Genomic DNA, 17,743 nt, shown 5'->3' on the forward strand with positions numbered 1-17,743 from the left:
ACTTGTTGAGATGTTCATTGCAAAGACAGTCTGGAGAAGCTGCCTGGTGACCAAATGCTCTATTTCCGCTCCAGAGCCGTGCCATGACCACATGTTCATGTGAGGAACGGAAAGCTGAAGTGCACAGACAGAAATGAGAGGGTTTAGAGACAGATTGGAGGCCAAGGACACAAAATATATTGGTTTTAATGCCCTCAGTAGCATTTTTAATATCCTGGCTAGTTTTTACATTGTGCTGGGTCACAAAGACAGTGGCACTGGGGAGGCCAGGTAAAGCAGGATACAGCCCAACAGCAGCTAGAGAGTCTGGAAAGTTAAATTCATGGCTGTTGCAGCCTTTTCTGGGCAGAGAGGGAAAAGAAGGAGCCAGGGGTGAAAGCAGCATAGAATGAGAGGGGAAGGAGCAGTGGACTGACCAACACACTCACTGCTGGTATTGCCAGGGAGATGGGAATCTTGCTTTCACTCAGTCCAGGTAGAGTCAGATGGGTTTGTTGTGTTTGCAACTCTGCTGGAGAGGTGATTTAAACTGCCTTGGACCACAGCACCTCTGAGTTCTCCCCTTAGGGGATGTGAACTCACTGTCAAGCCCCTCAGCTAAAGGATGCTTGAAGAGGAGGAAGATTTCTGTGTTTTGATTCCTCCCTTTTCCTCCCAGTGCATTTCATTCACATCGGCAGAGTCCCTCCACCACAAAACTGCACTTGTCTGTAGTATCTCTGTAGCCACAGCAACATTCAGGTTTGGGTGCTGGGTGAGTTCCACCGCAGGGCTCTGTGGATGCAGTTCCCCAGGTGAGCAGCAGAATGTCACTGCAGACAAAAGGAAGTCACATCTGGTTTACATCACATCTGTCAGTGCTCCTGACTTTTCAACTCCTCCTGACTCATCTGCAATTCAGATTTCTCCAAGCTGGCCTGGGGGCTCCAGTCTGCCTCTCTCCATGCTAGGATAGAAGCCACAATTGTCATGTGAAAAATCACACTCTTCTGCCACCTACTCCTTTGAAAATACTTAATTGTTTTAACAGAACATAGACAATTCTTCCTCTGGGAAGGCTGGCTGACTTCATCTGAGCTATCACTGAGCTCCTCTTCCTTCCTCTGCCCCAGCCTGGCCTCTGCAAGGCTGGTGGCCTTCACCTCTTTTGGGCCCCAGAGTAAACCCAGCCTTCCCAAATGTAGCTCAAGTGACAAAGACATTTCTCTGTCTTCTCTCACAAAGTCTCTTTCTACTGCAGGAAAGGACTGTATCACATAGTTATTGTCAATAAAAGTTTGAGATTTTATTAAATTTAAATGTCAAATCCCAAAAGCCATGAAAATGGTGAGGATGTATCACTGCTTATTAATGTATTTTCAGTATCTGGAAGGACAAACCTCCTGTCACCAGAAAGGACTGTGCAATTGTCCCCAACACCTCAAGTTAAATGCAACTGAGTGAGGATCAGTCCTATAAAGCCACAGAGAGGAGGGAGGGAAACTTCTGTTTCATCTCTTTGATGTAGCTGCCTAATTTAGAAGTCTATAGTTGACATAATAATAAAATTTGGACTCTTGAGCTTAAAATACATTATTTTGTTTTTCTTTTTGGTGTAGCCTGCTACAAGGAAACACTCTAGGCAGACCCATTCAAAGCTGCGTCTTGTCTGGGGTGCTCCCTGCTACTGATGCTTCCTCTCTGACAGACATAGCCTGATTTCCTGACAAAACACTGCTTGAGGATCAGAGGAATGTACTCTATTGGTAAAGGTGGGAGTATTTTCCCAAGCATCACTCACTCTTCACACTTGTCTGCAGGTTAAAATTCCCTTAGCAGAGCTCAGAGCATCTCCTGAGGGCTCAGTCCTCTGGGGAAAGCTCCTGTATCCCACTGAGGAAGCTTCTCAAGCGTGCCTTTCCCTTGGGAGGAGCTTATTGTTTTTCAAAGAGACACCGGATCGCTTTTTTAAGGAAATGGCAGCACATTCCTAACCCACTCCATGCTTAGCAGCTGGTACAGGGATCCTACTCTCTCTTCCAAAAAGCTTGGATGGGCAGCAAGTTCAGGATGGTGACATCATTTGCATCAGAATGGAATGCACTGGGTAGGCACTGCTGGTCCATCTGCAGCACCAGCCAGGCTCAGGCATTTAGGAACCCTAACAGCTAGAAAGTCCTTTTTTCTTAAACACTACCAGACATTCTGAAGACTAAGAAACAAACAAGAAGGAGGTAGAATGTAGCCCGCAGAATGAATTTTAGCAAATGAAATTATTGGGACATGAGCCTGTCTGGATTTCACAGCCCTGCAGGTAAAGTGAAGCACCTGCAACTTCCTTATTAACACTTTTGTATGCATTAATGCTATTCTATAGAAATTCTAGGAAAGCTGACCCCTATTAAACCCTGGAGTCACTTGTAAAGGTTTGTTCTGAGGGGTCAACCTGTCTCTTCCCTTGTGTTATTCGTGAGTTCTCCTTCTGCTGCTGTTCCATGGTTCTGCTCCTTTGGTATCTCTTCACTCCTGATATGAGCAACACAAGGCAGGCAGAGGGAAAGAGAAGGGAAGTGGGGCTCCCTTGGCTGCTAAAATGTGAACTTTGAATTTAGCTAGCCTGGGTTTTACTCTCTGCTTCACCACTCCCAGTGTAAATTTCTCTCAATCTTAATTTCCATAGGGTAATTCTTACCTAACATACTTTAGTCTATGTAACCCCCCTAAAGCCTCAGGATATTTAAACATAAAATACATAAAAATCAACAGAGCTGTCTCCTCATCTACCCCTTTTGCTTTGAGGTAAGACAAACTAACTAAAATGCACTTACAATATGTTTGATGGAATTTTAATAGTAGAGCTGCCTAAAGATTAAAGCTGCACAACCTTCCTAAACACAATCGTTCAGGTGCTTATTGCTCCACTCAAGAGCTTTCACACACCTTGACTCCAGTTGATTTTTTTATACATAGCTCAGTCCAAGAACAAACTAGCAAGAGGTGTGAAAGGCAGAACAAAAGGCTTCTGTACGTACATCAGCAGTACAAAGGAAAGGAAAAGAGAGAAAAAGCAAAAGAAAAGAAAGAAAAAGGAAAGAAAAAGAAAGAGAAAAAAAAGTAACAGAAAAGGCAAGTCTGCTGCTCAGTGTGGCATGGGACCTAGAGATCAAAGACACAAAAAAGGCCATGGCACCCAGGACCTGTTTTCTCTTTTAACAGTTTTGGGCTTCCCCACACAGTAAGAAAAGGACTTACTGGAGCATGTCCAGCAGAAGACCATCAGTATGATCAGGGGCTGTAAGTACAGTGCCCAAGGAGGGGCTGAGCTGACTGTGCTCAGCCTTAAGAACAGAAGGACTTCCGATGGTTTGTGACTACCTACAGTGAGGGGGGAAAGAAGGTAAGAGCCAGACTCTGCTTGGGGGCACACGGGGATGAAATGAGCATCCAGAGCCACTTGAGGAACAATGGATTTTCTGGTTAAATACCAGGATGGTTTATTTATTTCCTTGAGGGTAGTGAAAAGCAGAAACAAGATGCCCACAGAGGTTGTGGTATTTTCACCCTCCAAGATACTGAAAACTTGACCTCCAGAGATCTGTTCCAGCTGTAGTTCTACAGCTCTGTTCTACAATTCTACTTCATGACTCATGGCAAAGAAAGCTGCAGAGTGACAAGTGGAAACCATACCTCCCCGACTTCCAGCAGATCCCTAACTGATGGAAAGTCTTTGCTGTTACAGACATGTTCTATATTTACCTTTAAATACCTGCTTTATCAGGGCAGATTTTCTACAAAGAACACAAGTCTGTGTTATGGACCTTATGTTTCTGCAAGCAACAAACCAACATTTTTCCTGAGTAGAGAGGACAGGATCAAATAAGACACTCCAGTATTACAATCTTCCACTAGGGGAAAAGCATGTTCCTAACAGCTTCCTAGTACCAGAATACTTCATCAAACCCTTTCTCTATCCCTAATCACACACACAGTAACATCTGTGCAAGCCAGTTGGCTCTGGACAGCTCCTGTGGTTCTTGAAAGACGATTTCTTGGCAGGTTCTGTTTTTCACTCTAATTGAAAGGTTAATAAAATCAGTCATACTTGTATGTTGGCTAAATAAACACACTGTCTCCACTGATGATGAAACAGATGCACTACCACTCATGTCTCCCACGGGGTTCATTTGTTCCATGATTGCATTTGGTTTCCTTCAAGCTTCTCTATGCAGTACCTGACAGCATTTTGGATGGTTTTCATAAGGAAACTTACCTTTCAGATGCTACTGCATTCACATGTCTCACTCTAGTAGTCTTTGGCAAAGGTATTGCATATCCTCAACATTTCTTTCACTGTGGAAAACGTGGAAGAAGCTGATCCTAAAAAAAAGGTTGAAACTCTTAGTGAGGGTAAATGCACTACGGGGTCAAGCAGTTTATGCTGCTGAGGCTGAAACTGCCAATGCATCCAAATCTGGCTTCTCTCTGCCTCTCCCTCAGGCCGAGTCTCATCTTGCACCAATCTGTTTTTCCAGGTCTCGTTGGCTTCTACAACCAGGCCTGCAATTTCATGTGCCTCGAGTTTGATTTCATGGACAGCTGAACTCCTGACACGTCTGTGTCTCTTTGAAAGGACCATTTACACTTGACAGGGTGACACATGGCTGGTAAGGTAGGCAGGAAGACATGCTGAATGCACAACAGGTAGAAAGTAACATACTCAAGTTAAGTTTTGTGTAGCACAACATCTCCAGACATTCAAAAGCTCCAACAGCTGATACTTGTTTGAAAGGAAAAGGCAACCCAAAATCTTTCTGCAACCTGGTAATTGGTACAATAAAGAAAATCTCAAGCCATACAAAGATTAACAGAGATTTAGATAATTTCAATATTATATTCTGAAGTGGGAAAAAAAAAAGTTGTACTTATTTCTCCATTAAAAAACAGTATTTAGGCAATGCATCACTGAAGTTCATTAGGGTGGGATTCATCTTACTTATTTTCTGTGTTCTGAAAGATGTAAGTAACTAAACTAGTCTGCTGAACTGTTACGAGATGTGGTCTCTGCAGGGCTCTTTCAGTTAGGTTTTTAGAGATGTTCTCTCCCTCCACTGACAGTAAAGGGAAACCAGACTTGCCAGGTCTGCATATTCCAGCAATTTAAGTCATTTGCACAAAAACTCATCAACCAGCAATTAAATCCCACTGCAGTCACTCCTTCTTTTTTTACTATTTTTAAAAGTTAAAGCGTAAAATCATATCATGGACTTCCAACCTCAGGTCTCCACGTTACAGACTTTCCCTTAATCTGCCTTGTCATGAAGAGGAAACTGAGGAAATGAAGAGGAAATGGAGAGCTGAATGTCACACTAAGAAAAAGCACAAAACACTCACATAACAAGCAAGTAAAGGGCATTTGTGAAAAAGTACCATTTTCTCCCACACGTTTTTAACCTTCAGTTAACCCAAAACCATCTTGAGCCAAAGCACAACATTCTCATTTGTCACGTTTTGTCACCTGACCAAACGTCTCACTGGTAGAGATTTTACCATTCTTGTGATCCTCACACAGCCCCTTACTGCTTGCAACAGAAAAGCCAAACACAGGAGTAGCTCAGGCTGTGGAAACAGCCGAGGAACCAGCCCCAGCAATAACAGGCAACAGGCACAGTACTGACCTCTGTGGGACTTCATTATCTTGACAGTTACCACACTATGTTCTTACAGCAGGAACTTGTCACTCACTTAAGCTCTTTCTTGAACTGAGGCATTGGGAGAAAGGCAGGAGAATCAGTGGTCCAGCACCAGCTGGATTTACACTTTAAGCCATGGCACAAAAGAGAGATTTGAAATGAGCAATTTCCATGATGAGGGAGTGCAGATACTCAGTTGTCCGTGCGGCATCAGAGCTGAACGCCTTGCTGATCAGAGAATAAATGCCTTCAGGATCACTTTTTTATCTACTGGAGTCTGAACTGATAAAAATGGTCAAGTCAGATTATTAGAACTGTTGTGCGTTTTAGAAAACACAACTGAATATAGATTCAGGAGACTGGTTTTTTTAATATTTATTTAGTAAAACTCACTATACAAACAAAGAGTTATCACAACAGTGTAATAGGCAGGGTTGTAGTTTCTCCTTCCTTCAAGCTGCTTCTTTGCCTCAGTAAAAACACATATATACATTTACAACTATTTCCCTTTAAAGCACTGGGATTCATATATTAAAACATATCTGGTAAAATAAGCTTAAAATAATTTCACATTCCTTGGAAAAAGATTTGAGTAATTTACTCTTACCAGAGTGCCATTGCTGCACAGTATTCAAAAAAATGAACAACCACTAAAATATAGAGTAAAACATTTAAAAGTACATTTATTTCAAATGTGGGCAAAATATCAATATAAAAGAAAATAGAGTATAAGAAATAAAAATAAAGTACAAAACATTTTCATCTTCGACATCCATAATTTAATAGATAGCAAGCCCTTTCATTTTTACATCCAAATTACACTTTTGGCTGAAGTACCATAATTTATTTTAAAATGCTTAAAAACGGGCTAATCATGATACCTAAAATGGGCTCTTTTAAAATGGTAGTATAATACAAAACATAGTAAATTATGTTTCAGCATAATAAAATTACACATCCTAAAAAAGATGCAGTTTATTTTTGCTTTCCTGCTTTAAACCACTCATCATCCCTAGGAAAAAACAGCTGGAAAACAGCATCCACAGGAAGTTCTAGTTGCTTTGTACAATGGCTGAACAGCTAGATATAAGGCTCCAAGGATTCCGAAGCAGTAAGGCATTTCACTATCCATCAAGTAAATTTATATGTATGCTTGTTAAGAAAGAACAACTGTAAGAAATGACTGCAAAATACAGCTTTTATAATGACACAGAGGCCTTACTGGTCCCCCCACTGCAATTATCAAACAGGGTCTAGAATTTTCTTCAGTAAAAAACTATTTTCCTCATCTGAAGTAACTCCTGACAAGTATTTTCCTTAGTGACAAGTTTTTTTCCCTGTTGCCCAATATTTCATCCCTATTCCTTTATGACAACCCTGCCTCCCACCTCCCCTGAAGTATTTCCTATCAAAAAGTAATTCCATTTTGAATTTAAACTAGGGGTTTGGGTGTTAAACTACTCTCCTATCAAGTAAACATTATATATTTGTTCCTCATTTAAAAAACTTTTAGTAAACCACTCTTCCCTAAGCAGCAGAAAGTCTTCACACAAAAAGGATATGATTCATAATCCAGTGTTTGAGTAAGTACTCCAGTCAGGACAAACTCAGCATTGTGGACATCTGGAAATATCAAAAACATAAGTTTACACCCTACACAGACATTCTGCCTCCTTCTGCAGGTGTGTCAGGAGGGGCCACTATTGTCATTAGTATTAGCAGCATATTATCTTATCTTGTTTCAATTATTAAACTGTTCTATCTTAACCCATGATGTTTACTTTTTTTTTTTCAATTCTCTTTCTCTCTAGTGTTGGGGGAGAGGGAGCCAGGGTATGTTACTTAGTTGCCTTCTGGGCTTAAAGCACAGAACAGGTAATTTTGCCTCATAACAGGACTGAAGCCCCAGGTTCAATCCTACTCTTCCAGAGATTCACAGTGACCTGCCTATACAATAACTCCATTAAAAATACCTAACAAACAGCTGGCTTGGATTTCTCCCTGTTTTGCAGGATAGTCCACATATTCCTCTATTATTATCTGAAAGCTTCAAGAATCTCCATACTCACATAATAATAATTGTAAAAAAGGAAAAAACCCCAAAATAACAGCTATGCTATTGGAATTACAAGGAAAGCTCCCACATACCTATGCCCCTTGCGAAATATTCTCGACATAAATGTAGGTCATTTTCACAGGAAATCAAGATTATCTCCGGCAAACTCTAAACAAAAGAAACTAATGGTAAGGTCAGAGTAACAAGGGAAGGTATTGCCTGTAAATTTTAGAAAGCAACACTCAACACACCTTATTCTGCTTATGCTCCATGAGTTTCCGAAAAGAAGGCTGTTTAGATAATACTTTTCCTCCTGCACACTCCACAATAGCTTTCATGGTGGAAAGACTGGGACAAATTCCAGGAGTAATGTAAAAATATTTTCCCTAAAAAGAGGAAAAGAAGAACAAGAAAAAACATTATTTTGTTAACTGATTAGTGCAACACATGAAGTTTTATTGTCATGTGACTCCTCTCTTACACAACCACGGGGCAGGCTTTGTAAGCTGGGGTTGGCTACGAGGCTTATGGACACAGATTCATCAGCTGGTGAGTTGTCCTTAATTGCCTCTGATGTTTTCCCCCGGAGGGGCAAACCCACAATTTTGATAAATTTGAAAAGTATAGGTGTTCCCATTTCAATAACTGTAAAATAACAACCAGGAAACCTTCAAATGACTTTGGAACTCACTATGGTTCAAAAAAAAAACCCCAAACCAAAAGTAACTGCATGTGGTAAGACACGTAAGAACAACAATGCTCCTTCTTCAAGCACAGGGACATCTCAAGTGTTACAAAAGAACTTTTACCTTTCAACTAATAGCCAATTTATTACTTCCTGACAAAAATTATCCTACTACTTTGCTCAGACTGCTACAGGTGATCAGATCATAAAGTAGATTATCTCTGCTTACCAGCTAGGAATAAAAAAAACAGAAAAAACCTTACTATTTACACTGCAAAACTGAGCAAAACATAGCATTCAAACTTAATAAAAGATGGAGATTCTTACTCATTACAGGTTGAAAAAAATACCCTTTTTAGGTGGTTTGCCTCAATAAACAGTCTGAAACTCAGTTTGGCTGAAGAATCTCTAGCAGCTCAGATCTCCAGATCCCTCTCTGCACTGCAACGTAATTTTAACCAGGGGCATGAAAACATCTTGCACCATCCCAGCAAACAGTCTGGTGGAAAGTGGTGTCTCCAAGAAGAATCAGACCAGAACTCCCTGAGACTGAAGTGCAAACTCACTCTCAGACTCCCATTTTCATGGGCAAGTGCTCTGACTACCAGGCTGGTGTAAAAAAGAAAAGAGAAAAGAAAGAAGGTTCCTTCCACAGGTGGCTTTTCACAAGTAATAGAGCAATGTTACAAATTTTATAAGGGAACAAATACTGTTAATAAGTTGAACATGTTTTGTTCACACCACCAGGATGCAGTCACTCCACTTATATCCACCCCAATGATGCTCAGGCAGGAAATAGGCATAAAGTCAAAAATAAAATTTACAACAAATGCTTCCTGTTATACAGCAGTCTGTTTTACTGCCTTCAGATATAAAACCTGTGGTCCCAATGCTGAAACAACCAGGCTGAAAAACTCCAAGTATTTAAATGTCACGTTAAACTGCATACCTTGAACAGTGGAGCTACTTGTGCTCTCTTTAGAGACTCTTCTAAACTAAAGCAGAAAAGCACCTCAGCTTCAGCATCTCTGAGCACAAAGTTCTGCTCATCTGAAAAAGAAAGACTGAAGATGTAACACACAAAGCACAAACATTCATGTGACCCAGATGTGAGCTGTGGGGGTCAGGGTGGCTCTGAATGGAAAACATACTATAATTTTAACAGGATTACAATACCCCCTCTTATTATGCACTTTACAACGATGACCCCCAGTTACCTGCAGAACTAAACTGTTTTACACTTGCATACCTAACAACAACCACTGTCCTATCAAGTCCCTTTTTCTAACTTTGGAGGAACTTAAAGCTTTTATTTGTTGAGTCTTTGCAAACAAAAAAGCAGAATAATTAAGTTCAAATTACTGTGACAACCTATGAGAGCCCAGAAATTTTCCCACTTCTTTCACTTGTCCTGTTATTCAGCCAATTTTTTTCAGTTTTTATTAGGGATAGCATTTCAGTCTTTATCTTTCCACAAAAATCTATGTCAAACACATTTCTAAATCCAACTCAACTCAAAACCCCTAAGCTCAAAGAATAAAGAAAAAATGTATTTCTATATGGAGAACAAATTGGTCTTTCCAAGGGCAATTCTGATGACCTACAACAGATGGTGTTAATACTCTTCCAAAAGACAAAAGAAACTAGCAGGACAAGTTTTGTAAACAATTGCTACATTTTCCATCATTGTAGCAGGTACAAAACTCCAGGCAGCCCATGAGCTACAAATCAACTCAAGTTCAATAGACAAGTAAAGTATTTCAAGTACTAGATCAGAACAGTCATCCTAAATTCCCTGACTTTCTTCATCTTCTAAAATAGCTTTCAAATGAATTGATTTCTCAGTTCACTGATGCTGAGGTAAGCAAATTGCCTTCTTGAGATTTATAAAAATGTTTGCTGCTTTTATTAGTTAATTATCTATAGATTTAAGTCTTTATGATGGTTAGGCAGTGATGTTATATGTTTTCTTCTTACAAACAAATTATATAAAAAGCACAAAACAGTCATAAACCAAATAATCAGCTTTTAAGAAAGCTAAATAATGCAACTACAGGTAAAAATCTACAAACTGGCTACAGAAGAAAGAAATACAAGGTTTAACAACATCCAATATTTAATCATCCTAAAGAAAACCTTTTAAGTATGTTTTCTTTCATTTAAGGTAAAGAAACTGTATCAAATCAAATGAAAACTAAATGAAACAAAATGTTCTGTTGAAAGACAACTTGTTTAAAAAAAAAAAAAATAATCAAGCCACAGCTTTACCCAGCCATACTAACATAACCTTACAACTCAAGTGGAATACAAACTAGCTGCTGACATAATTATTTAAAAACGTTGCACAACATTCTTCAAGAGGTGTGAACAATGACAGACCTTCTGTAGAATTAAAATCTCTGCTTTTAAAAAGTGAACTCTTTAGAAAACCAGTAAGAAACACTGAAGTCAAAACAGCGAAGTATATTTAAATAGGTCAATGAACCCTAAGTTTACTGTAAGAATTGATACTAATTTGACTTACCAACAAATTTCTGGCATTTGAAACACTCTTCTAACCACTCTGGAGTTACTATGTGCTTGACTACAGAAATTGCTGTCAAGAACTTGACAGTTCGGGTCACTTTACTGGCAATTAGATGGGTACATTTCTGGGCAGAGTCTGCTACTTCACCTCCAAGGATATACAGTTTCTGAAAGTTGTACCAAACACAAATTAAAAGGGAAGAGTTGTTAAATAACTTGAGGAAAAACGTAAATAAAAAATCCTAACATCACCATCAAATAAAACTAAGCTCCTAATGAAACAGTAAATATAGATTTCTGTGTTACAGTCATTGCTTTACTGAAATTGATTAATTCTGACAGAATTTACAGCCACTGAAAATCCAGGTATTTCCAGACATAAATATCACCTGGCAAGACTGAAAGCTATTTCCTACTTCTGCAGTTTTTTGATTTTGGGTTTTGCTTTTTTTAAGCAAGGAAAAAACTGTAAGTTACAAACGAAAATCTTTTTTAAGTGAAACATAGTATTGAATTGAAGTAAGCAGAGGATTTAATAAGTTTGCTCTTTTCTGTGGAAGGTATAATAAATGCTGTAGCTACAGCAAACTTCATTTTGTTAAGTCTTTTCTTTGAAAAGCATCTCATGCAAAACACATATTCTTTAAATACACTAGTTCCCCAATGTATTTTTGACAATACTGAGCAACTATTCCTTTTTCCTTGGTTTAAACTACCAAACCCAACCTAATACATCATAGTTGCTATCTTGTCAGTTAAGTCAGTCATTATCTGAAGGGATTAAAAATAAAGCAAATCAGCTGGTGAGGCACATCAGATTACCACGGGTGTTAAGAGACAGAATGCTTCCCTTTTAAAAATTTCAAATATGAAAAAATATTTGGACAGCTTTAGTAACTACGCACCATGGATTTCTGATTTTCTACGGCAAATATTTTGCACAAATAAATAGAAACCCCACCAATATCTTAAAGTATAAATATTTAACATACTAGGGTGATTCTGTTACATCAGTCATTGGGAGTCCCCCAAGCAAGAAAGCCTAAGGGGTGTATTGGAAGCCCTGAGAGGTCTCTGGCAGCCCTGTGTACTCTACTGCACTGATAATGATGAACACACAGGATAGACAGGGACACTGCTTTAAACTCTTCTCTACCGTGCTTGCTTTGGTGGTTTGCATAAAGATGACACACAAAAGTATTATTCAATGACTCAACCTCTCCACTATTTATTTCCTTCAGGGCATGTATGAACAGTACACTTGCACCCCTATAAATGGCAAAGGCTGCTATTCCTCTAACACTTATGAGTGCAGATCCTGCAAGATTTCCATTCTGACACGCAAGGAACCCTTTGGGCACACAGGTAAAAATACTGCCCTGCCCCTCCATCTCAAGAAGATGAGAGGCATCCAACCCCAAACCCTGCAAAATCTTGATGGCATCAGCACTGCCAGGTTTAGATTCAACTTCACAAGCCCTGAGGCTGAAGTTAATTTTTGATATTTGTGAGCCATAACAGATGTTACCAAAACAGATTCTCTATATAATTAACCTGGTACCAACATGACTGAAAGTGAGGAGCTGACACTGGAACTTCATGGGATACACTGAAAAATATTTTCTAACCCAAAATATTTAATATCAAGCTTCAAATGCAAACACTGCAAGGGGAAAAAAACTCCCAAGTCCAACTACTTTAAAAAAAGAAAACTTTAAGTGTAATAAAGAAAGTATTAGATATTTTTGAGCACACCAAAGTGGTGCATATTTCTAAGAAATGTAGTGGACTCAAACTAGGCCTCACTTACTTCTCATTATCTGAATGTTGTATATTATTTAGAGTTAAGTTTTGGGACAGCTTTATTAGGGAACCTCAGTAGGAACTTCTCTCACACCTGCCATAAGCTTTGTTATCAGCTTTCTTTGAAGCATTTGGCACTACAGATAGCAACTGCACTAGAATAAACTTGGGTCTTATCCAGCTCAGTCATCACTACTTTTCTCACCTAATTTTGGTAATGAAGTTTGATGATTTAAAAACAAATGTATAAAGGGCTTTCTTGCCTTTTAAAGCAATCATACAGAAAGTAAAAGCAAGTAGCACATTAGTATGAAGTAGTTCACTAAAGCAGAACAAATAAAACTCATTTCACATAAAGTCATTTCACAAACTTTAACCTAGGCCCAGTCAGTACGGGTTTTATCCACTAGATGTATGCTAATCAAGTCTTAGCAAAAATTCAACATCAACAAAAAAGTTATCAAATGTTTCAACGTAGTTCACAAGAGATAAGCCTGAAAGTTACCTTAATGTACTGTTGCACTTGCATAGGTTCAAATCCTGTGAAGAGCACCATTGGTGTCAGCTCGGGGGTGAGTTTTTTAGTAGGTGGTGGCAGGTCTTCAATCCTGCAAAATACAGGAAATACAGCACAATGTGATGTTTGGGCCCAAAGCTGTGTAATTACAATTCTGAAATCAAACAAGCACACTCTTGCAATTTTTACCAACGGAATGACCCAGATGAATGAGAATTAGGCAGGATTTTTTCTGAAATAAAAATTACCATGCTGAGAACAGGGCAAATTCTCCTGTTTCTGTTCTCTCCCACTTCTCTTACTACTTCACGCTCTAGTTATTGTTTTATTCCTGCCAGTTGAGTGGCTGGCAACATACAAAAAATACTGATAAGGTATTTCAGTGAGTAGCCCACAGGCTGGAAGCAGCTGATGGCCAGCTGAAACTTCCAAGGAAAAGTCAATTAAGGACTATGGGCATTGACTGCTCTCTGTTCTTACCTTGCTCTTTTGGAAGACGGCTGAAGACTGGATTCATTTTGCTTTGGTTTCAAAGGCAACCTCACCCCCTGAAATCAGACCATGTGCATGTTTATATCTGAATTGAGCAGGGAAACCAACTTCTACTGTGAAAGAGGAAAGCTGTACGACCATATTTTAGATTATATTAAAGACAATTAAACAAATGAAAATGACATGAACACATGGTGCACCTGCTGCTTACACAACCTGCCCCAGAGCAAAGCTGGGTGTTGACCAAAGCTTCTCCACAAACCTACGTACCCATGTAAGTGTACACCACATAAAATATTGTGGGACTTTTTTTTCTTTTAAATAACACAGACAAACATAAATGGAAAACCCAATGAATTAAATGAGAAGGAGACTGAAAAGCCTGTCCATTTTTAAATACACAAAGACTACAATGTTCTTCCTGGTGCTAAATATCATGGAGTGGTAATATTCAAAAAAAACCCTGTTTTAAACTCATGTTCCCTAACTACATAAACAGAAGCTGGATAGACACTCCTACCTCCCCAGTACCAGATCAGCCTCTAGAGCATGTGCCCAGGGTAAAGATGTGCAGCTTTTAGGCTCTCCTTGGCCTGAGAAACTTGAAACCACAGCTCCCAGGTGAGGAGTGTGTGACATCTATTCCTTTTTAACCTTCAAATCGACACCTGATACTTAATTAGGAATGCTAAGGGTACAGGACCACAAAAGACAGGCACCATTGTTCCAGCCTTACTGTGAGGATGTTCCTCTGGGAGGAACAGGCCACAGGGCTTTGTTCCCTGCTCTCAGGGACAGGCATTTTTATGCCAGACAACTGCTAGTATGAGCAGCTGGAAAGAACAGTGCACGCATCCGCTTTTTGATAGACATTTCAACCATGAAAATGCAAGAGGTAGGTGGCATCAACTCTGTCTGACAAGAGAGCTGTCCTCACAAGAGGACCCCAAATCCCAGGACAAATAGAAATGCCTACAGTGAAGGCAGTGAAGTACCTTGTCTGGCATTTCCACATGCCCAGCATTTTCTATTTCCAAACCATATTCTTCCTGTGCGGGCACCCTGAGGGCAGCTGGACAGGACTGTCGCCAGAAGTCCCTTTCAATCTAAGTTACAAAATTCCCACTTCACAAGGACAAGAAGGGTCCCCATATAGTAAATACAGAAGAGGAGGTACTAAATTAGGCATCTGACCCCTAAGGTCTCTCCATTGGCTACACAAGACAAGATATTGATCACTACATCGTCTGACTGACCCCCCCAAGGAAGGCATGTGTACAATTTTAAAATGAGCTCAACTGTAGTGTGGATGCAAAGGGTGGTGGTTAATAAACTCAAATCAGAGTTAGTTAAAAGCTATTTTAAATACTAATAGTGCATACTGAATCTCCTCAAGGATTTTTTATCTTGCAACAGTAAAATGTATTCTTCTTCAGGAAAATATGAAGAACACAAATTTTTAAAAGCATTTAGTTTTTTAAAAATTAGTTTCCTATGGGGCCACAAAACAATTCCACAGGGGTCTGTAAGAAAAATGTTTTAAACTTATGTTCAGGAATACATTAGTGGCTGTTTATAAAGCTGAAAGGTATTAAAGCAACAAACTGTGCTGAATTTCCATTTAAAGCATTAGTACAAATTAAGTTATAAGAGTTACTAAGCATCTCTTTTCTGAAGAGTTTACAGAGTGATCCACAACACCAGAGGTGTGGTAAAACGTTTTTGTGCAATATAAAATGTTATCTGACAGCCACCTGCTGCATAAACGAACTGAAAGTTCACCAGCCTAAACTGGGATCTATCTACATGAAGACACACTGGAAAAAGTCATCAAGTATAAATCTGAAATGGGAAAATTTACAATACAAAAGCTGATGTAGTTTTCTACATATTCAGAACAAGCTGCAGTTTCCATCTCATGTTTTGCATGTTTCACAGACACAAGACATTTAATTTGTGTCACGTAGGGTATCTTTTTTACGGTACAATTCTTCTTTGTTCATGTCCACTATTTCAGGACACTTTTTAATGCACGGTATATGCTTAAATTCTAAAATAAAGCAGTTCCACCTTTAATTTACATTATCCATTTTTTTTTAAATTTCATCAGTATTTAACAAAATTCTTACCGATTTCGGGTGTTCTGTCTTATAAACCTTTATGTGGTCTCATTTTCACAGTACTGACTCAAAAAAATACTAAGCCCTTTCTAGAGGTCTGATGTAGCAACTGAAGAGTGAAGCACTAGCCCAAGATGTCTCAACTGCAACTTTGTTTTGTACACCCACTGCAATTTCTTAGTTCTGCAAAAGATTATTTCTCAGATTTCTCAAAATAAAACAGAGAGAACATTAGGAGAAAGTACCACCAGGAGCTTCAGTACAGGTCTGTGTAAGTCTCTGTGACATGCTGCTCACACCACATACATGTGTTCACACGTTAAAAACACTATGAAGTGAATCTTATCAAAATAGCTCTATATATACAATAATTCAACATACCATTAGAAGTTCTGGTGACACTTTTAGTGGGACTCTCCAAGCATCTGTGGAATGGAGTAGAGAACAAAAATGAAACCATTGCCAAGTTATTTGTAACAGAGGACATACGCTCCTATCGACTGAACAGGCACTTATAAATGCTACAGAGCACAGGATTTTGTGAGTGGAACTCTTACCCAGGAGGTTGAGCACTAGGTGCTGACTGGGAGAAAGCGGATCCTGGAGGTTGAACACCGTGTACCGGCTGTGCTGGATCTGCCGCAAGGCCTCGAAGTTTCCCAGCAGGATGTCACAGAGCCACTGCGCGTTCACACACGGGATCCTCCACTCCTTGGCTTTCTCGTACTTCAGCCCGTTGGGCCTTATTGTTCAGAGGTGAAGAGAAAGGATTGTATTGCAAGGAAATAAGTGAAACAGCAATTTCTAACAATAAACCTAAAATGCCGGTATTTCTGTTATCTGCTCTAACTGTGACAGAGTAGATAGTCTGAAAAATACTTTCGTTCTGTGTGCTAGAGCAAGTCAATTAGAGGAGAATTTCTGCCCTAAATGGAATCAAGTTAGACCTGGATTTACATTTTCCCTCCTCTAACTTTTAAAAAAAAATACATATTTTACTTATAGTTGATGCAAGAGTCAGCATCCCTTATGAAATACTATAAAATAGCAAAATCAGAAATTACTTTTGCCTGTCTTCAGAAGGCCAAATTTATCAGATAACGTGCTGTAATCTAGTTCAATGAACAACATCACTAAGCTTATTGCTATCAAATTGCAGAATTGATTAGAATTTACACTCTTACAATGAGCTGTAGCCATCACCTCACATCCAGAAAAGCACTGCCTGGCACCAGGCTGCTGAGAAGGTGAGCGCTGTTGATAGAGTACTTACTCTTTGCAGATGAGAACTGTATTGCTGCGACACAGGTAGCCCGTGTACTTGGCACCTGCTAGGTAGGCCATCAGCTTGAGGTCATCTCTGTCACTGTCAACAAATCCCGTCACACAGATTATCTGCAGACAGAAAGAGACAGTTATAAACACCTGAACATGGACAGTACCTACAGAACACTCCCGTGGAAAAGATTTTTCCATTACTAACATTTTTACATTACAGCGAAATACAGAGTATCATAAGTGTGGCATATAAGCATATACTGTATACAAACAGAACAATTTAAAAGTGATTTGTTTACACTTAAAAATTTCAGGTTTCTAGCACCAGTACTGACTCAGGAAGAATAATTTCCATTCTTCTGGTCATGTTTTTCTCATTTACAGACACTGTAGTTTTATTAGGAAAGAGCTCAGAGCTAATTTGCTCCTCACGTCTCATCTCTTCCTTCTGCTGCTGTTTATATTCAGGCAGAGAAATGCTTACCCTTACTTGCTCTACTATATTTTTTAAAATCTCCTGGAAGCTGTGCTTTATTCTGCCATGAAGCCAAATAAACTGTGCCAGCTGATCATAGGTGGTGAACTATAATTCCACAT

The 17,743-nt window shown here is 39.3% G+C and overlaps 1 protein-coding gene across 1 annotated transcript in view; it reads right to left on the reverse strand.

Annotated features, from left to right (window-relative positions):
• Positions 1 to 6,051: 6,051 nt before the first annotated feature.
• PAXIP1 (PAX interacting protein 1) overlaps positions 6,052 to 17,743 on the reverse strand; it is a 33,613-nt gene continuing 21,921 nt past the window's right edge. The window contains exons 11-21 of the mRNA XM_017826542.1: positions 17,142 to 17,263; positions 16,426 to 16,610; positions 16,250 to 16,293; positions 13,737 to 13,804; positions 13,245 to 13,347; positions 10,935 to 11,103; positions 9,360 to 9,460; positions 7,977 to 8,111; positions 7,818 to 7,893; positions 7,232 to 7,292; positions 6,052 to 6,816 (exon numbers count right to left, since the gene is read on the reverse strand). Of these exons, the coding sequence (XP_017682031.1) occupies positions 6,801 to 6,816; positions 7,232 to 7,292; positions 7,818 to 7,893; positions 7,977 to 8,111; positions 9,360 to 9,460; positions 10,935 to 11,103; positions 13,245 to 13,347; positions 13,737 to 13,804; positions 16,250 to 16,293; positions 16,426 to 16,610; positions 17,142 to 17,263 (1,080 nt within the window). The 3' untranslated portion in view covers positions 6,052 to 6,800. The remainder of the gene's footprint in view (positions 6,817 to 7,231; positions 7,293 to 7,817; positions 7,894 to 7,976; positions 8,112 to 9,359; positions 9,461 to 10,934; positions 11,104 to 13,244; positions 13,348 to 13,736; positions 13,805 to 16,249; positions 16,294 to 16,425; positions 16,611 to 17,141; positions 17,264 to 17,743) is intronic.

The sequence above is a fragment of the Lepidothrix coronata genome, unplaced genomic scaffold, assembly GCF_001604755.1.
Source record: "Lepidothrix coronata isolate B3197 unplaced genomic scaffold, Lepidothrix_coronata-1.0 Scaffold128, whole genome shotgun sequence".
NCBI classification, from domain to species: Eukaryota; Metazoa; Chordata; class Aves; order Passeriformes; family Pipridae; genus Lepidothrix; species Lepidothrix coronata.